This window comes from Neolamprologus multifasciatus, chromosome 15, assembly GCF_963576455.1.
Source record: "Neolamprologus multifasciatus chromosome 15, fNeoMul1.2, whole genome shotgun sequence".
Taxonomy (NCBI): domain Eukaryota; kingdom Metazoa; phylum Chordata; class Actinopteri; order Cichliformes; family Cichlidae; genus Neolamprologus; species Neolamprologus multifasciatus.
This window is the reverse complement of record NC_140453.1, coordinates 8984553-9005271: the sequence shown is the minus strand read 5'-3', so window position 1 is coordinate 9005271 and position 20719 is coordinate 8984553. Positions and strand designations below refer to the sequence as shown.

Sequence of the window (20719 nt, the reverse complement as noted above, 5' to 3'; positions counted from 1 at the left end):
AAAAGGTCTAAAATGTCACTGTGTGTGTTTTATGTATATGGATTTTTTAAAATTATTACTCATGGTATAACATTGTCCAGACATGCCTGGTAAGGACATGAGGAGGAAACAGTAGGAGCTGTGTGAGGCTACTAAAGGCAGTGCTATAACATTTTTCTGTCATTATAGATTAAGTGCAAGAGTTGTTAGGTGTGGATAATTAGATTATAGTTTATTGCAATAGTAAGTTGTGCCTTGTTCTCAGATAGACAGCAAGTGGAGAGTGATACATTAGATGATGGGATGGAAGGAAGAAGAGAAGCAAAGAGTGATTCACAGGCAGAGCCTAAATTATTTCTCACAGTTTTTTGTTGCCTTATGGTTCCAAGTGCTGTCACCAATCTTTGCATTTTGTTATTATCTCATGACACTTGTTTAATCAGCTACCATCTCTCCTATGGACTTTTTACTGTCTACAGTCTCAGATCAACACAGCCCTGCCCTTCCCATATTAGATTCTTGATGAATGTGTGTTGTTGTTATTCAGCCTGGCTCAATGTGCCCCTTTTTAACTTTGAGCACCCGCCCCTTTAAACCTCTCTGCACGTCCCTGCTTGCAGGTGCGTGCATACCAGACAACAAAAGCACAAAACACGCCTAATTTAATCAACAATTCTCTTAATTAACACAATATTATTTGCATTTGGAGTATTTGGGCCTATAGCTGCATAAAAATGGTTTTAAAATGGAAATGCTCATAAAATATACTTGATCCATAAAAGCAACGTCTTCACCAGAAAAGTGCTGACCTTTATAAAATAATAAATTTCTTTTATGGTGGATCCACCTGAATATGACTCGGGAGTATACTTACAAAAGATATACAAATCAGGCACAAAAATACTTCGGTATTAACTTCAGTAACTTAACGACATGGTTGTTTTAATTTGAAAGTGAGACCGGAAATGGATGTTGTTTATATATTCCTTTTAATGTAATGACGTGCGTTGAGCTGAGCTGTGAGCGGTGTGGGTGTAACAGTCAGCAGAAGCGCACGCTGTGTTATTGTGATGGCTCAGTTTGAATATTGGAGCTTGGTGTCTTTGCTCATCTAAAGCACATTTTCATAGTTTTCACAAATTTAGCGTTTTTCTTTTCTTTTCTTTTTTTTTTGAAGGGTGGCAATAAACGAGGCTCGCTGCCACCAAACTGTTTTGCTGATCGTCTGACAGTAATTCGGGATTAAAATGGTCATCAAGGTTTACGTCGCCTCCTCAACTGGCTCTCTCGCGGTGAGTGTTTGCTAATGTGCCACAGAACTTGTTGACAGGTGCTTGGAAACAGTGCATTCAGAAACGCCGTGCGTAAATCTTCACTGCCACTTTATCGGCTGAACTCAATTATGTAATGGGACTACGAGTGCGCTTGTTCGCGCTCAGCCACTGCAGACAGGCACTGAAATCAGTCGGCATCATTTAGACAGGTGAGAAGGCTGCTCGGTAGCTAAGGCGCGCATTTCTGGTTAGGTGGACTTTGAAGTCTTCGTCTGTGCTGTGGACAGATCCTGTTAAAAGCTTTATTTACTTACTTATTTATTTATTTATTCATTTTTAATTCTCTAAAAGCACTGTATATGCACTTGCATCTCAATTGTATTACAATTAGTCTGGCTTGTGGCCTCGTATGAGGTTTAAGGAACACAGCGAAGCTCAAACAAACAACCCCGTCTCTTCTGTGGGCATAAACAAGCATGATGATCCCGTTAGGCTTCCTCTAAATGTACTGACAAAATAACAGAAACACCCTACTTCTTATTCTTACGTTAACTATACCCTCAGAAATTCCTGTAAATATCTAGTTTTGTCTGATTGACCCAGCATAAATATAAAGGGCATTTAAGTCCATGTGATTAAGTGGCATCCCAGAATATATTAGAGCGGATATTAAAACTATTATCAGATCAGGTTGATGTATAAACACAAAGAACAGTCTGTTTTTTATGGGATAAACAAATAGTAGACCTGCTGGCAGCTAGAGAGTGATTCTTCCCAGTGAGATGTTGAACTGTGGTTCATGTCCAGTGTAAGTTTAGTTGGAGTACTTTTTCTGTGGTTTTTTCCTTTCTATTGTAAAAATGATTTGTTTCTAACATTTGACAGGTTTTCACAGATTTTTATTAGTCTGTAATGTAGTGCACAATCAGATGAACCAGATGCAGCTGCAGTCCTGCTGCCCCTTTTGGCAAACTGCAGTTGCCTGCCATAGAGAAAGTCCAGCTGATATTGAGCGTGGGCAGAAAAACCATCACACAACACTCCTGCAAGAATGCTAAAAGAGTTAGGTAATGGGACAAATGAGTAATATTTATGTTATCATGCTTCGTCTCTTGAAGAGGGCAGGCCAATCTTTGAGAGTTTACAAAGGAGTTATTTTTAACCCTATGACACATACATTCAAAACAGACAGACGCCCTTTTTTTTTCTCCCCCAGAGACAAGAAAGAGCCATGCTCGGTGGAATAAGTCCACCATTGAACCAGTATTGAGCTCATGTGAATGTAATCCACTTTGAATGCTCTTCAATTGAGTTACATGTGATTGAATAAAGATGAAAGGTGAGGCGTGTGCGTGTGCTGGAAAAATATAGTAGATAATGGCAATGAAAGATGGAGATGGTAGAAGATGACATGAAAAGCTGCAGTTTTAATAAATCTGGAGAATGCAAAATACAAATGCTGCAAATTAGGAAAAACTGTGTGTGTGTCCTCATTGGGTGGGGGGTGCAGCTCACGGTTTAATCTCAGCAAATTAGTGGGGCGGAATCTAATGAGCACAGAATGAATGAGATGTAAATCAGGTTATCCCCCCACTCTTTAGTAGATGTGTTATGTGTTAAGTATCACCCAAATGACCTACTATGATCATAGTTTCTATTAATTAAAACTCTTTGCATTATGTGGCCTAATAACTGTTGAAATGTTGGCTTTGGGCTCGCATGGGCAACCATTCTCTTAGGAAAAATCATTGTGTGCCACATGATTTTAGGCATAGTGTGAAGGTAAAAAAAATGCACATAACCTTCTGATCTTTATCTTAACCAGAAACAAAAAACCTAAAACATGCATGTTTTTTAGAATTTAAAAAATTTCCAATCCCCAACATAGGTGTAATTAATTATCAGTAGCAGTGCTTTTCCATCACACGTCATTTATATTCCCTGTTTGTGACTGAAGGATTAATTCTCTCTTAAACTAATCCCCATGTTTCATTAAGTCCTCTCAAACACAGCGCGTTTACTCTTGTGTGCTTGATTGTTTGTCTTAAATCCTACATGTATGCACGCACACACGGACACAAAATCTGAACTCACCCATTCCACTGATGCACTCTTTCGCTCGCACTCACAGGGGGCACCTCTTTCATTATTTAGGCCCACGCTGCCTGTCTTTCACCTCAAAGGACGACCAACCGTCTCATATATGCCGTGCTGTTTACTAGCACTGTGACAAACTGTATGCTTTTAGGAGTAAAAGTGAAGTGAAGGTTAAACCTGTGACCTGGACAAAAAAAACCCCAAATTTGTCTCTTTAAAGATTGTCAGTAACCATCATTTACTGTCCTATAAGTATCTTATCGGTCCAGATAAAGCTGTTTTATGACCACACACAGAGGAGCTTTTAGAGCGAGACAATAGATGACTTGAATCTTTGTTTGGGTGTGTGTTTTTTGACCAAGTGAGCGGAACAATCCCTTGCTGTCTTTTAAGTTGGAACAAAAGGATCATTGTGGCTCCTTAATGTTGAGTAAATGTAAAAACACAGCAAAAATATTTTGCATTAAGACAGATTTTTTGGGGGAAAAAATAAGGAAATGGATAATTGATGGTACATTTGGTCACAAGAAAGCCAATTCATCGTTTTGTTTTTTTTGGGGTTTTTTTGAGGGGGGGGGGGGGTGTCTTCTGCCCAAATTGTTTTAATTAATCTGTTTTTATGATGATAATGAGTGCTCAAGCATGCAGTCCATTGTTATGCTTGCATAAACAACAATGGCCTGCATGAATGTATAAACAAATTGGAAGTGGCAAATAGAATTTAGTATTACATTACGATTGATGTTGCTACCCAAACGACTTCAAACTCTGAATGATTGCATATTCTGAAACAAGAAAAGGCCATCCATAAAGGATTGGAGGACAAAGAGACAAACACTCGCCAACAGTTGCAGGTCTGAGACATTTGGACCGTGCATCTAAAGTGCGTTTATGACCAAGCGTGGGAGTGTTCTGTCTTCTAAAAATATCCTTGGACTTTTCTTTCCCACAATTCACAAACACACTCTGTCCCAGAGTACTTGGGTCACTACTATAGGGAGTAGTTGCGTCCATCCTAGACCACAGCTGAAAAAGTTTGATCCATAGGGCACTTTTAAGAATGGGGTAAAGTCCTGCATACAGCTGTAGTTGTAGCTTGCCTATAAAGTAAGTGTCTCTTTAAATGTACTTCCACAGTTAAACAGGCGAACATACTTTCTGTACTATCGGTTGCAGTAATGATTGAGTCGTGTCGAAATGATGAGAAATATTCCGATTTGTTACTTTAATAATGGAATAATAATGATTGTAACTGATAGGTTAATTGATGAATAATTATCCTTAAATCCAAATCTTGTAATTTGGCAATCGTATTGATATAAGACAAGACGTACAGTAGAAAAGGATGTTGAGTATTGGATTTCAAATGCAACGCCCTTTACTAATCTAATCAATAATCCTGCTTATTACCAACAGAGTTGATCTTCAGTTAATGCGTACACTGTACTCCCTGTGTGTGTGTGTGTGTGTGTGTGTGTGTGTGTAAGAGAGAGAGAGGGGCAGAGAGCGCTCCACTCACACACTGGTGTCAGTTTACCATTTGTCATTTCAGGGCTGCATTAAATACCTGACTGCTTAGCCAGGTGCCAGTGCACAGAGGCAATGGATATGAAACACACACATAGAAACGACCATTTCTAACTGTACTTAACAACACACATATGGAGCATTTTAACCATGACAGAGGGAAAGTAGTGTAGTTGAGCTTGAGCTTTTTGGTTTTATAAAATCCTCTATTCTTGTCACTTCTCTTTTTTGGATTCTTTTAAGAATTTTTCTATCTTTCTCTTCCCTTTTCTTTCTTTTTATCAATTGCCATCTAGGTAAAGAAACAGCAGCAGGCAGTAGTTGGTTTCCTGGAGGCCAACCGAATCGACTTCCAGGAAGTAGACATTACAATGCTGGAGGAGCAACGGCTCTGGATGTACCGCAACATCCCCAGGGATAAGCAACCAGAGAAGGGCAACCCGCTGCCTCCACAGATTTTCAACGATGATCGCTACTGTGGTGTACGTGGTGGCGATGGGGTTATGTTTATCACATTTTTTATAACCACATATATTTTGACCACATCTTCCATTCCAGTGTTTAACAAGACTCTCAGTTGTATGTTTTTTTCCTGTTGTATCTGATAAACATTGGCTATGGTCTGATGATGACTTATCTTGGTTAGATAGCTACTGATTTCGCTGGAATCACCTAAAAACTGCCCTCTGCCCCCAGAGGCATACTTGCATAATGCAGTATGGATTAATCTATGACAATAATGATCTCCAGCTTAAGCCTTGAAATTATGCCTTGACCTTGTACTTTGAAGGTTGTGGTGGTGGGTGAGTTGTTCCAGGTTAAAAGCAAATGAAAGAAAATCTGCACTACAAAGCTTAGAGGACTGTTGCCCTCTATCTACACTATTGTCTCCCGCAAGGCTGCTGTAAAACAGGGATGTCAACTCTTATTACATTGTGGGCCAGATCAGTGAAACTCTCCTTTCTGTCCGTGTAAAGACATTTAACCATGTCTTAATTAGGGAGGGGAATTGAATCCAATTGCGTTATTGATATCAGTGTTAGCAGCATAATGCAGTTTTGCTGTCTTGGACACAATTTCCATTTTACCATCACATCTTTTTATGGAATAAAATTAAGGTAACGTCCATATTCAAACTGTAGACTGCGCCACTATTTTCCTCCGACACGTGAACTGCAATCAGCGGATTGTAGCGTTAGTGCAAGTGGAACCGATAAGCAGGATCAATAGGCAAGCAGACTAGCAATTCCAAGGAATTGAACTACCGGGAAGCAGTATGGTAAATGAACTGGTTCTCAATTTCTAATCCTAGTCTTAATATAAGAAAAAGAAGTGTAATTCAACAGTACGTCTGAGTTGTTCAACATGATAGGTTCAGGTAGCTCATTGCTCATTGTGCCCTTTAATTATAAAATAAAAAGTTTTCATTAATTCATTTTTAACAGTGAACCCACACTAGAAAGCAGACATTTCTGTAGCAGGTTGTGCGAAATCTCTCATTTAACTGTTAATCTGTCACTTAATTACTTTTGTGTAGTATGAATGGCCATTTGGGGTTAGGTTTTTATCACTAGGAAAAGCTGTAAAACGTGTGAAAATACAGTCAAAAGTTCAAAATAGCTGAAATATCAAAAGGGAAATTTGGCTAGTTGAATGCTTTGGCTTATATCTCAGAATCACCCAAAACACATGGCTTTATCTTTCTCCTGCACTCAGTTTCAGATGAAACCTTTTATAATAAATGAAGCAAGCAACTGCCAACAAAAGCAAATGATTTCACAGTTCAGTGTGTACTGCTCCCTAGCTCTAAGTGAGAAATGGCTCTAATCAGAAAAGAATGAGAACTAGCTAAATTTACCATTTGCCAGAGACAACCAATGCTTTGTGGGCTTGTATTCTGAAACCTCAAGAATAAGACAATATTCTTGTTTTATATAAGTCATGGACAGCTTGACTCTACGTGGATCAGCAAACACAAAATTAATGTTCATATCATGATTTATGGTTCACCATACTTTTTTTAAATTACTTTTTATTTTGTACTTTTTCCAAGTTTATAGAACATACAAACAAAATTTAAAGAAAAAGGGGTCACCATACTTTTATACCACCAAATCGTTAATATATATAATATATATGTCTGCTGAGGTATACATTTTACAGAATGCTTGATGCATGGATTTTGCCAATTATAAGGGTATGCCATTAGTTTACACTGATGTGTGTCAATATATCAATCTAAGCAATCTACATGATGGTGATTTTGATCAGTTGCCAGTTTACGTCCTCCATTGAGATTGCAGGCTGCTCTGTAATCCTGTCGTAATCCGGTTTCACGGATGGGGCAGATTATCTGCTCTGCTTGACATCACTCTGACTGGCCAAGACTCTCAACACTGATCTACAATGTCAAACAAATATTTTAAAAGGAGACTCAGAAGGCCTGGTTTTCAGGGAAGCGTATAACCACCTTTCAATCTTCCAATTGCTCAAAACCTAACATTCTCCTCTCCTCCGACAGGACTATGAAGACTTCTTCCTGTCTAAAGAGAACAACACTGTATTTGCATTCCTTGGGCTCAGTTCCCAACCCTCTGTTAAAGTAAGTGAATGTGCATACACACGAAGCACATTGTTCTGACTGTAACTCAAACCGCTGACATGGTTTCCAGTCACATTTAACCCCCGGTGTTACTGCTTCATCAGCAAACTTTGGTTTGTCGCTTATGTACTACATACTTTTAATTTCATGCACATCAGCTTTTTTGAGGAGTTGAAAATAGAGAATTCAGAAAAATCATGAAATCCTGTAGTTGTGGATTCGGTGAGCATATCTCCTCTCCTTAATATTAATCTTTTATGTCTTTCACTTAGATATCCTCCTAGAATTTATTATGTAATGATAGTTCCGATGCTTCTTCAGAAAGAGTTAGCTTTAGTGCTAAGAGTTGCAAGAAAAGTCAGTCTTTACATAGAAGACCAGCTATACTGGTTCTTTTGAAAGAATGCAGAATTACAGGACCTATTTATCAAATATGAAAGAGACCTATTTTGAAACCTCACTAAAAAGCATATATTTGATTTCTCCAAGTCACACCCATCTCTGTTCCTCGCCTAGATCTTGATTGGATAACTGAGTTAGAAGTGATTTGATTAGACCAGCAGTTTTTTTTTTTGTTTGTTTCTTTTGTCTGGTTTTGGAGTACAAAAAAACTGGTGCAGCAGATATAAGAAATACTTTTTCACACTAAGCAAACTGACTATTGTGCTCTCTCTCCCCCCCCCCCCCCCCCCCCCCAACAGGATTCAGAGTCATAGATCAGACTGCTGGTATTTGTCCAGAATTAGTATCTCTTCCTGGATCTTGCTGCCTCCTTTTCCACACTTCTCCTTACAGCATTTTGCCAAAAGCTGTTACATGTGGACTTACCTCGTGTGACCTCTTCTGACTTGAAAAACTCCTTAAACACTTTTCGACCATCACCAAGTTTCCAAGTGTCTGACTTACTCACTGACACAGGAGATTAGCTTGATGAATCAGTTTGTCTTTCCTTTTTGTTTAACACACTGTGGCGGCAAACACTGTTTCAGAATAAAGTAGCAAATATTCTGAGCTATTAGACGATGTAGCAGCTTCTGCCCTTTGGATAACCTAAATGCAGTGAGTAGAGAAGGGAAAGATCATGTGCAGCAGTGTAGAACAGATCATCTGAATATACCGCTGCAGTGTGTCTTTGTGTTTCTGTCTCAATCAGCAGCTGTTAATGACAACCTGAAACAACCTAAGCCTGTGTGTACCTGTGAGAGTGATAGTAGCCATCTAAACAAAAGACTGCACCTGACAACGTAGCAGATGAGACCCAAGAATCATAAAGCATATTAAGAATTAATAAGAATTCTAAATATTTTTATGCTGAATCACCTTGATCTTGCTCTTATATTAATCCACTGCCAAAGTTTCTGCAAATAATTTGCCTGGTATTATTTTACTTGGCATTGTTTAAAAAATAAATAAAATCAAAAGGACAAGTTTCTCAGTGCTTTGTGACCTCCCTACACTGTGTGACGCTCAGCTCCAGCAGTCTTCAGTTGTTGTACAAGTGTACGTGTTCTTTTTTTAAGCTGTTAACTAATAAACATTTGGTGCTAGTGAGTATTTACAGCAGGATGATGTGGGTTTTGTTAATCTGCAGTTCAAAGGCTCACCAGTGCATTTTTTAAAATAGTTATTAACACTAAAGTCCATATTAGACAGAATTAAGCTGTGTCACAATCTGGATTAATTCTGTTCTTTAATCAAATTTTGCTATTGCTAAAACACAATTACTAGTAACTGAGCCGTGACAGTGTGTATCATCCTATTACTACACAAGATTGATCATTGATCATCTAGTTATTGGTGAAAGTTTGAGAATTTGTAATGACAACCTGTGCCTCCCCTTCTTTCTATATTTATAAATGTGAAATGTGAGCAAACTACCCTCTGTGTGTTTAAATTTGATATATGTAGCATATCAGGTCCAGCTCTTTGTCCTTTCCTATTCATTAATCTATATTCTATGTTACCGCTCCCCAACACCAAGGTTGATTATATTATTTACATGACTCTCCCCAGTCAGATGGATTTGGATGGTAGCTGATTTTAGGTTTACAGATGAAGGAAAAACCGGACACACCATTTTTTTCCCCCTAAATGTTGTGCCATTGTGTGTAAAAGGATGTCTGAGTTGCACATATATCAGTCAAACGGCTTTGAACATATACTTTCATCACTCATGACAATCACAACATTCCCGTTTTGCTGATTTATGTGAAAGAAAATTGTGAAACTTAGAAATTTTTGCGAAGAATATGTTAAATAACAAAGTCACTGCATGTACTGTGTTTGAACTTTCCCTGCGACTGCTTGTAAGAAGCTTTTTAGATTTGTACTCATGTGACACATTACTGTAAAGCATATTTTGCACAACAATGCTGATTATGATGTTGTCAGTTAATTTGCATCTCTGATTTTCATATGCATGTTATTATTCTATTAGAATTTAAAACAATTAAAATAAGAGAATTACCATAGAGTCAGTATTGATTTAAAAGCAACTCAAACTGAGAATAGCAGACTGACAACTGAAGAGAACATTTAGAAAATCCATTTTCAATGGCTCTGTATGTCTTATCTTGTGTTAAGATAAGACATTTCGATTACAACGACCTTCCGCCTTGTAATCGGAAGGTTGCCGGTTCGAGCCCCGGCTTGGACAGTCTCGGTCGTTGTGTCCTTGAGCAAGACACTTCACCCGTTGCCTACTGGTGGTGGTCAGAGGGCCCGGTGGCGCCAGTGTCCGGCAGCCTCGCCTCTGTCAGTGCGCCCCAGGGTGGCTGTGGCTACAACGTAGCTTGCCATCACCAGTGTGTGAATGTGTGTGTGGATGGGTGGATGACTGGATGTGTAAAGCGCTTTAGGGTCCTTAGGGACTAGAAAAGCGCTATACAAATACAGGCCATTTACCATTTACCCTTTGAATTCAGCTTTCTGTTGATAGGTATCAGAGATACATTTCCTGTAAGGTTTCTCAAACAGGAACTTAATGGAAATATAAGATGACATATTGCAAATTCAGGCAGAGAATGAATTACTTCCAATGGGGAGCAGCTATATGATACACTCACTGGCCACTTTATTGGGCACACTTTGATAGCACCAGGTTGGACCCTGTTTGCCTTCAGAACTGCCTAAATTTGTCATAGCAAGGATTCAACAATGTGCTGGAAACATTCCTCTGAGATTCTGGCACATGTGACATGATAGCATCACGCAGTTCTGCAGATTTGTTGATTGACACCCAGAGGCCCAAAGCTAACTACAGAAAACCCCATACACGATTACACCACCAGCACCAGCCTTGATACAAGAATGGATCCATGCAGAGAACAACCACTCACTGGATATTTTTTCCAGAAATTCTAGAGATGGTTGTGTGAGAAAATTCCCAGAAAACCAACTTGTCTGACACCATTAACCATACCACATTTATAGTCCTTTAAATCATCTTTCTTCCCCATTCTGTTGCTTTTATCTTATCTACATGCCTAAATGCACTGAGATATTGTCATGTTATTGGCTGATTGGACATTTGGATGGACCAGAAGCTGAACTGGTATATCCAATGTAGTGGAGGGAAAGTTTATCCGGCTTTTTTTCAGTGGGGAAACAGGAGTGGCCACTAGTGGACCTGTGAAGAATGGCAGAACAATTCAAGCTGAAGCAGGGTGAACAGTTGGACGTTGAACGTGTTGATGATACAGTGTTGTCTATAAAATATGTAAAAGAGATGGTCAAAATGCCTTAAATTAAAAACAGAAATGTATAAATTTGTGTCCACGGGTGAAGGGATGTTTGTAGGCCTAATTTCACAGCATCAAAGGTACCAGTTTCTCCAATTTCATTAAGTCATTGTGACTCCCACTATGTATTACAATAAAGTACTTTTTTAAGGAAGAACAAAAGGCTAATGTTAGCACAAATATGAGTCAACAACATGATAATATACTGCTAGTGCTGAAATTGCTGTTGTAGTTGTAACCCTGGTATATACACGCCTTTCTACTTATTAGACTATTATCCTGTTTGTGACATGATCTGCTTGTTTTTCAGACCACCCACGGTGTTGTCAGGTAGGTTTGTGAGGTAATTTCCCATCAGAGAATCTCAGATTCTGTAATGATTTACCCAGATGTCAATATGTGCAATATGTGCTTAACCTCCTGTCCTTTCAAACGCCAGTTTTCTCTAATGTTAGATCGATTCTCCCAATGATAAAATTTGGAAATAGAAAATTGCGTTGTTTACAATGTCTGGCTCCATTTGGACACCCTAGACCTAGTTCTTTGATTAAAAATTCAAAAAGATCAGTTTAAGCAAGACAAAAGCCTCCATTTGTTAGGTTAGTTTGGGATATTGCTTCTGAATTAAAAATTGAACTATCAGTCGTACTTACAGCTCGCAAAGTCTGCCGATGTTGGTTTTCCTGGAGGGAAGTGGGTCTGAACTTGAAAACACCGCATTTGACTCACAATAGCGAGTCTCAATATAAATGAAGTTTTTCGAAGTGAAGTATGGAGTGTTCTTTTTAAATGTAATTACAGCATACTAATCAGGTGTCCGCTTTTACTTACATTATCATTCTGGTCGAACAGGGTGAAAAATTAGAGCTTCAAGGGATCATCTGGGTCCTCACCATCAATAGATGAACCAATGAGAAGCAGCAGCTGCCTCTCTAAGCCATTCAATAAGCCATTTGTAGAACAAGGATTTGCATTTGGAAGCCAAAAAATAGAAGATCTTGAGATTGTGGATTACTCCCCTGGCTTTGCTTTTGAAAGGAAGAATTAAGACGAGGAGTTTTCGGAGCTTTATAGGGCAAATGGAATTCCAAGAACTGTGTGTGTGTGTGTCAGTTGATTTTTCTCATTCTGGGTGTGAAAATATTTCTGATAAATTGATGTGCACATGAGACCAGAGATTAAAAAAAAAGAAAAGTGAAACACAGTGATAGTTTCCAAGAAATAATCATTACTGTGTACATATCTTAGCAATTATATGGTCCAATGTATGTGTTTTAACCTTGCTTTAATATTCAGGCGTAATTCAAAGATGGCGCCAGTGTGCTCGGCAGGCCGTCTTCGCCTCTCCTTTCGACCCCTCTTTGTTGACTTTTGCATTGTACTCTTCATTCTCTTGGTAATATGGTCATCAGGTAGCAATGCACTAATTACTTATGACCGGCAAACACTTTTAAATCTTTGATTCTCTCGCTTCTCTGGTTCGGATCCATGCTGGACTCCGGGAGACGCAACCCTGTCATGATTGGACTCCTCCACCAGGATATCCTGCCTGCCCTTACCCACCCTGTACAAGAAACGCTATAGGATGCGGGGCAAACGGAGTGGCATTCGTGTCTATCTTAAGGCTTACCTTAAAGCACAGGCTATGGCTAATCCATTCCCCATTCCCCATTCTGTTGCTTTTATCTTATCTACATGCCTAAATGCACTGAGATATTGTCATGTTATTGGCTGATTGGACATTTGGATGGACCAGAAGCTGAACTGGTGTATCTAATGTAGTGGAGGGAAAGTTTATCCGGCTTTTTTTCAGTGGGGAAACAGGAGTGGCCACTAGTGGACCTGTGAAGAATGGCAGAACAATTCAAGCTGAAGCAGCGTGAACAGTTGGACGTTGAACGTGTTGACGATACAGTGTTGTCTATAAAATATGTAAAAGAGATGGTCAAAATGCCTTAAATTAAAAACAGAAATGTATAAATTTGTGTCCACGGGTGAAGGGATGTTTGTAGGCCTAATTTCACAGCATCAAAGGTACCAGTTTCTCCAATTTCATTAAGTCATTGTGACTCCCACTATGTATTCCAATAAAGTACTTTTTTAAGGAAGAACAAAAGGCTAATGTTAGCACAAATATGAGCCAACAACATGATAATATACTGCTAGTGTCAGGTAGGTTTGTGAGGTAATTTCCCATCAGAGAATCTCAGATTCTATAATGATTTACCCAGATGTCAATATGTGCAATATGTGCTTAATCTCCTGTCCTTTCAAACGCCAGTATTCTCTAATGTTAGATCGATTCTCCCAATGATAAAATTTGGAAATAGAAAATTGCGTTGTTTACAATGTCTGGCTCCGTTTGGACACCCTAGACCACGAAGCCACAATCTTTGTGGCTGTGACCCATTATAGTGAAAGATTGATTACAAGGACATCTTCACTGCATGTAAGATTTTAACAAATAAACCAAACAGCTTCTCAGAGGATTTTCTTTTTAAATAAGCAATGAGACTTTGTAAGAAATAATATTAAATTAAGTGAACAGACAGTTTTATATATGCCAGGTCTCATAGAAATCTCTATGAGATTTTTTTTTACCTGGATAAATAAAGGACTGATAAATATATTATTTTCTTATTACATTATTCTCATGTAGCCAGTTCAAGATACTAAACTCCAGTTTCCTATCACTAAAGGCAGACATAACTTCCCTGGAAGAAGTCAAAGTTAGAACCATCCTCAAAAATGCTAACCACTGTGAATTTTTTGCCATTTGTCTGTCCATCTTGGTTTGTTAGACAAGTGACAGAAAATTAAATCACAACTGAAAAACTATTTGAGTCAATTTTGCTAATCAAAAAATACTTAAATGAACACATTTTAGCAGAATTTTTTCCACTTTCTTTTAGTAAACTCAATTGATTAAATCAATTGCCTATTAGAGAATAAACAAAACTATTTGTATGTTATGCACATACAGCACTGAAGTTATTGGAAGAATGCAAGAATGTCAAACTCATTTTACTTAATGGGCCACATACAACCCTCTTTTATCTTAAATGGGTAGGACCAGTGAAACGTCCCCCTTCTGTTAGTGAAAACAAGTTTAATTAGATATTTTAGCCCTGACATTTCTTTATAAAATAAAAAGAAGTGCTGTTTCAATAATAAATCTTAGTTTTTCTATGTATAAAGAAATGTTTTAGCTGGTAAAAGAAAATTTGAGCGTATTACTCTGGTTCTGGCCTCCTTACACCGGCTTCCATTGAATTTAGGATCTATTTTAAAATCCTTTTACTGTCTTTTAGAACCTTGGATGGTCTTGTGCCTGTATATTTTTTCGATTTGCTGCAGCCCAGTGTCCCCCTCGTTTACTCCGGTCAGCTGAGCAGCTGTTCTTCTCAGTCCCTCAACCCCAGCTGAAACTTACAGGAGACCGAGCGTCCTCTATTGTGGCCCAGAAGCTTTGGAATGATCTTCCTCGTCACTTTAGGCAATCTACTTCAGTAGTAGTCTTTAAATCCAGGTTAAAACCTTTTTTTCCCCCCCAGGCTTTTGACTCAGTGGGTAACTGACACTGTTATTTTATTGTTATTTATTTATTGTTCTTGTTGTACTTCTTATATTTCTGCTGTACAGCACTTTGGTCGGCCATGTGTTGCCTGCTGGTTAATTAAAGGACAGAACCCTGCCCAAGTTTCATTATAAATACATTCACTTTGTCACTAGGCAGCCAGGTATGTTCAGAACAAACTGCATAAGTTCAAACTGAACATAAGAATGATGAAGACATGCACACATTTAAATGAATTTAAAAAAAAGGTTCTGCAGCCAACAAACTTGTAGCAACTGTGTGATGTTACCCTGCAGTAATACAGAGAACCCCCCAACAATCACATGACCCCCTTTGAGCTAACACTTGGCAACAATGGAAAGGAAAAACTTTCTTTTAACAGGAAGAAACCTCTAGCTGAGCCAGGCAGCCATGCCTTTGTGGGTTCCCTCTGGGAACTCTGTCTTCCTTCCACAGTCCAAAGACATGCTGTTAGTGACGTTGGTCAATTGAATTAAAATAGATGCTAATGTAAGTGTGAATCTATAACTGTTGCTTAGTGTTAGCTCTGCATCAGAATTGTGACCTGTGCTGGGTTGCAGCCTGCCTGGTAACTGCCACATTCTGGAGGAAAGCAGAGATTTTAACATTTAACATAATCATGAATGGTGTCTGGAATTTCAATGCTATATTAACTACAACTTACACATCATGCTTAAAGTTTCTGCATGCTAGTTATGCTAAGTTTTCGTGCTTTATGGTGCTCTCTGTGCAACTAACCAGCAGACAAAATGGACGTTTCTTGAAGGTGTTTCACCTCTCATCCAAGAAGCTTCTTCAGTTCTAAAACAAATGGTGGGCGCCGGTGCCCACCTCTCAATTTTAAATCCATGTAGACATTGAGGGTTCTCGGGAGGGGCCGTGCTAACACCTGCTGCTCTCTGGCAGCAGCACTATGCTCTCCCTTGTTTTAAATACACTTTAGAGCAACACGCAGCAACACTACACTTGAGCGGGAGGAGGGAGGTATGGGGTCTTAACACACCCCCGTTCTCTACTAGCCATCGGGGCGGGGGGGCTGGGAAGAGATGCTGGCTGTCCGATTGGCCTCCCTGCTGCTGCGGAGCCTGGGGCGGTCTGCTTGCCTCCACCCCGGAGGGAAGGGTAACATCTCTTGGGTCTGGGTGCCGTTTCCCCCTCTGGGGGCGAGGATACCTGGACCCGGGGTATAGAGTATGTTTGGGGAGTGTGATTGTGTGTACATGTCCATTTACGTTTATTCCTACGTTGGGTGAGTGCTGAGTGTTTGTATATGTGTGCATGAGGGTGGGAATGCATGTCTGTGTCTGTGTGTGCCTGTTTGTCTGTGTCTATATGTCAGGTCGGGTCTTAGACTCCACCTCTCTGGGAACTCTCAGGCCCTCCAAGTGTGGAGGCCTATCTCCCCTCACCACACTCCCTGCCGGTGACTGATGCCGTCAGGGGTCGGTGCATTGTTGGTTCTTGGTGTCCGGGGCTGGGCGCTCAGGTCATGTGCCAGCTCACTCCCGGTGGCTACTTGGCGGGGCCTGGCGCCTGCTGCTCGGTCAGGCCTCTTCCGGGGCGCGGGGGGCCCTCGGGCCTCCGGCCTCTGTGCCTGCGGCTCGGTTCACTCTGGCACAGCTGGCTGCCGGCGGAGCCAGCGGGTACGCTGGTGCAGCCCCCTCTAGCTTCTGCCCGGTGGCTACTGGGTGACCCCTCGTCTGGGGATCCTCAGCCCTTCCCATGAAGGTGGCACGGATGCCCCTCCGGTGGTCCTCCTTGGGCTCTTGCACTCTGGGGCCTCTGGATGTCTGGGGCCTGGATCTCCTCCATGCCTGCTTCATGCCCTGGGGGACAGGGCTATGGCTCTCTACATCCTCTTGCAGACCATTACATGGGGAAACCATTTGAATACAAGCGCGCCGATCCACACAGGTGTGCACACGGGTGTTCACTGTTCATAGACTTAAATCACACCTTTCTTGGCTGCTACTTCAAAGCACATTGTGCGCTGTCTGTCCTGCGTGCTGCACAACAACATTCAATATTTAGTATTTACTGCTGTTTACACTTAGCTAGATTAATGCGATGGTGTTGTGTATAGTATGTTGCTTTGTTTTGGGTTTTTTTTGCTTGTTTTCTATTCTTTTTCTCTCAACAGGTGATCCCGGAGATATTTTTTTTCCCCCCTTTCTCACTGTCCCTCTCCCCTTCTGTTTTTCTTTTCCTTCCTCTTTCTTTCTCCCTTTCCTATCCCTCACTCATGTCTGTCCTGTCTGTAACAACTGAAAATAAAATAAAATAAATAATAAAAACAAAGGTCGATCAAATGGACCAATACAGCAATGCCATGATGATCTATTTGGCAAAATAAATCCATTGGGTATCCTTGTTGGTCTTCAGACAACAATTCTGACGGCTAAAGAACCAAATGGGACAGGCAAAAAAACAAACAAAAAAAACCCAAAACAAAACAAAAAAACAAATGGTGGAGAGTCCCAGGTATTTAATCCCTAGTGGAAGTTGTCCTTTAAGAGCGTCGTTAACCCATTGTTAATCATGTGTCTCACCACATGTAACTCATCTGTCTCGCCACCAGGGAAGGGATCTCAAAACTGTGTTGTAGGTGGTTGACAATTGGTGCGTAAGCCACCCCCTCTGTTCAAGGATGGTCGTTCATAGTGTACATTGATGGCATCTTTCACTCCTCTTTCTTGTCCTGTTGAGGTGGCTCTTCTATGTTGTGCCATGTGGGAATGTTGAGTTTTTCCAATTTAGAGGTCTGAGCACTCTTCGCTGCACTGCACAGGATACACTATATTGTACTGTTTGTGAGTTTTGTCCTTGGGATGAACCAGTTTTTGTCTGAGGGTGTGGCTCGATCTGAAGTACACTAGGATGTCATAATTCTTCTGAGTTTCTTTCTAACTCTTCTGGCCTAGAGGGAATATTTTATGTCTGGTGTTCCAGGGTCCTGATTACTTCAAGTTTGTATTCCAGAGGGAGGTGAGAAACAAAGAGTAGCTACTGGTGTGGGTGTGTGGGCTGTCCCATGTTTGGTGCTCTCTTGTGAAGTCCAAATGGTCAGTTCTGTGGCTTTCGTGGAAATGATACCTTTGAAGACATTTTTTGTTTTTGAAGCCCTTCAGTCTCAGATGCCATCTGAAGGTTTTGGGGCTGCAGTCTGCATTAGTAATGGCCTTAAAATGAAATTAAAGCTGATGTGAATGATAACTACAAGTAGGTTTAGCACAGAAGTAGATCCGTCGCTAAGTTTACTGACTGATATTTCACAACAAGCAACCACAAAAACATCCCTTTGACCTTGATTTCCCAATTATCTATGTTGTTGTGAGTAAATAATTCCCTCTGCCAAAGGAGGTATGTTCTTGGTAGCTGTTGCATGTGTGCATGTTTATGTATGTCTCATTCTATCTATAAACATGACAGCTTGCAAAGTTTTGAATAAATTATGCCAATTTTGTAGGGGTGTAAAGTGGGGTCATCTTAACAATCAATATAAATTTACCTTACATTCAGTACGTTCTTCAAGGTTAACCTAATGAATGGCTATTGACAAAAACTTAACTGTGTATTGTTAGCATTTAGAAAGTACCAAAAAGTACCAATACCAGAAGTAAGAGGTCACATTTGACCTTTGATCTCTCCTTCAAGGTCAAGTGATTGTTCTGAAGGTCAAGTTATAGTAATGTATATAGAGATCTTCAAAACAAATTACCTAATGCCATTGCTTGTACTGACGACATATAGGCACATAGGGAATGATATATAAGGATTCAAAACATCGCATTACTTCTTTCTGACCTCTTCTTCAAGGTCAGAAAATGTTAAAAATTTCATTAAAAATAATTTTGTTGTTTTTATTGGCAACATTTACAAAAAGAAACATTTAAATAAATTTTATAAACAATGAAATGAATGCTACATATGTAGTATATTCACATAAAAAAATGACAACCGTTTATTTTCAAAATTATGGTAAGTATATTAAAATGAGTTTCAAACAGGGCAAATAATGAAAACTTGCACTTTGCATTGTTTATGCTCCATAACATACTACTCATGTTTAAAAAGAACAAAGGCAACAACGTTTTTTTTAAATTTTATATACTGTACATAAGATATGCTATACAAATACTACTCCTTTCAAAGTAAAAACTGCCAGAGAATGAGCCACCTTGGTGGAGATCTGCACTATCATTCTTGTTCTTGTTGTCTTTCATTATCTTTTGCAACATCATGTAAAATGTTGTTTCTCTTTATGATGAATATGATAACTGTTTAAAAAAAATAGTATATGTAGGCTTTAGTGAAAAACAAAATCCACTCATCGATTTGTCTTTAATGATTGATCAAAATGTCAATATCTCTCCAGTTTGTAATCCAAGTCCAGCTAGATTTTGATTCATAACAAGGAATTTGTTCATTGGGGTTTTATGCTTAGGGCGAGCAATTTATTACAAATACTGATTTCATTTTTAAAAGATATCTTGTCGTTGCGAATTTAAAGAGGACTGTATTATCAGCTTTTGGTGAAAACAAAAAGACTAAACAAAGCTTCTCTAAAGACAGGGGGTTCGGAGAGATGTAAAGCCATTTTTCAAATTCACTGTTATGTTTTACAGCATTTGACCAACACTGAAGACACAATATGATCCTCATTTTGGATGAAAAACAACAATTTATTTTTCACTTGTCACTTGGTGAGTTACTGGAGTTTTTTCTCAGTGGACATATTTTTTCTTGAGTGGAAACATGGTTTGGTTGTGTGTCCCACTGTGCGTGTGAAGTGGGAGTTTATTTAGTCAGTTCAGTGGATCAGTTTAAAACTATCCAGGATCCTTTTGTCTTCCATATTTATAATATATTTAACAAATCATAGGTCTGCCTACAGTGTAGACTGTTGAGTTTTGTTTTGTATCTAAGTTCACATCTCCTAACTGTCAGGTTTAATCAGACTACTTTGCTATATATTTCTGCTGCAGGCCTGTTGAGTTTGCTGCAGTTTACAGGTCAGTAAATAACCCATGAATATTAAGATAATTGGATTTCTCCATTAAAAAACTGCCTTTATGTTGTTAAGGTCTAAGTAAAACATTGAACATCCTTTGTGGTTTTGTTTTTCTTATATCCAGAATGTGAAAACATTAGGCTGGTCGGACCTTCGCGTTGCTCTGGCAGAGTGGAGGTCTTCTACCAAGACAGTTGGGGAACTGTCTGTGATGATGAGTGGAGCATTGCCAATGCTGAGGTGGTGTGTCGAGAGCTAAACTGTGGGACAGCTATGGAGGCCAAAAATGGTGCTTTCTTTGGACGTGGAAAGGATGAGATCTGGTTGGATGATGTACAGTGTGTTGGACATGAGTCTTCCATCCTTCAGTGTCAGCACAGACCAGTTGGGCAAAATAACTGTGGCCATAGTGAAGATGCAGGAGTGGTCTGTTCAGGCAAGCCTAAATAATGTTTTGACATATTTTTTTTTGTACGTTACATGTACCCCATGCACATTTTGTCAAAGGAGGGGTAAGATATGTATTCATTTATTTATTTATTTTTTGTTTATACACACATTTTAAGAACCTTGCCAGTCTAGTATAATATTATCTTAATGAATGCAACATGTTTATGTGGCCCGGTCATGGGGAATGAGAAAGGACACAGAAAATATATTTTGTAGGTTTTTAACCCTCCGGCTATACTCAGAGAAACATATTTTAATTTTATAGTTTTGAATGAAAATGTTTAAGTTTAACTATTCCACTAGCTCAGCCTAATAAAACTGTCTTTCAAGGTCTGAGACAGCAGTAAATATCAAAATGCATTCACTGATTCCATCAGTTAACTCATTCAGTATAGACAACAGTAGCGACCTGTCCAGAAACAAATACAAAAAAGGAGGGCA

The 20719-nt window shown here is 39.4% G+C and overlaps 2 protein-coding genes across 5 annotated transcripts in view; both read left to right on the top strand.

The window, feature by feature from the left end:
• Nucleotides 1-968: 968 nt before the first annotated feature.
• On the top strand, nucleotides 969-17007 carry sh3bgrl2 (SH3 domain binding glutamate-rich protein like 2). Of its 2 annotated transcripts, XM_085132114.1 has the most exons (4): nucleotides 972-1271; nucleotides 5174-5359; nucleotides 7399-7479; nucleotides 8181-17007. In XM_085132114.1, exons 1-4 carry the CDS (start codon nucleotides 1227-1229, stop codon nucleotides 8193-8195), a joined length of 327 nt encoding a protein of 108 aa, XP_084988240.1. In that variant the 5' UTR covers nucleotides 972-1226; the 3' UTR covers nucleotides 8196-17007. The 2 variants fall into 2 exon arrangements, with proteins under 2 accessions (XP_084988239.1, XP_084988240.1); XM_085132113.1 differs by lacking the exon at nucleotides 8181-17007 and having other exon boundaries at nucleotides 969-1271; nucleotides 7399-8161.
• Nucleotides 17008-19167: 2160 nt separating this feature from the next.
• The window catches only part of LOC146501529 (scavenger receptor cysteine-rich domain-containing protein DMBT1-like), a 47260-nt gene continuing 45708 nt past the window's right edge, over nucleotides 19168-20719 (top strand). Inside the window, exons 1-4 of one of the 3 annotated variants that reach the window (XM_085132100.1) lie at nucleotides 19194-19262; nucleotides 19443-19520; nucleotides 19803-19829; nucleotides 19953-20264. In XM_085132100.1, the coding sequence (XP_084988226.1) occupies nucleotides 19469-19520; nucleotides 19803-19829; nucleotides 19953-20264 (391 nt within the window). In that variant the 5' untranslated portion in view covers nucleotides 19194-19262; nucleotides 19443-19468. Of the gene's footprint in view, nucleotides 19521-19802; nucleotides 19830-19952; nucleotides 20265-20719 lie in introns of all 3 variants that reach the window. The other 2 variants (XM_085132102.1, XM_085132101.1) reach the window with 2 other exon arrangements.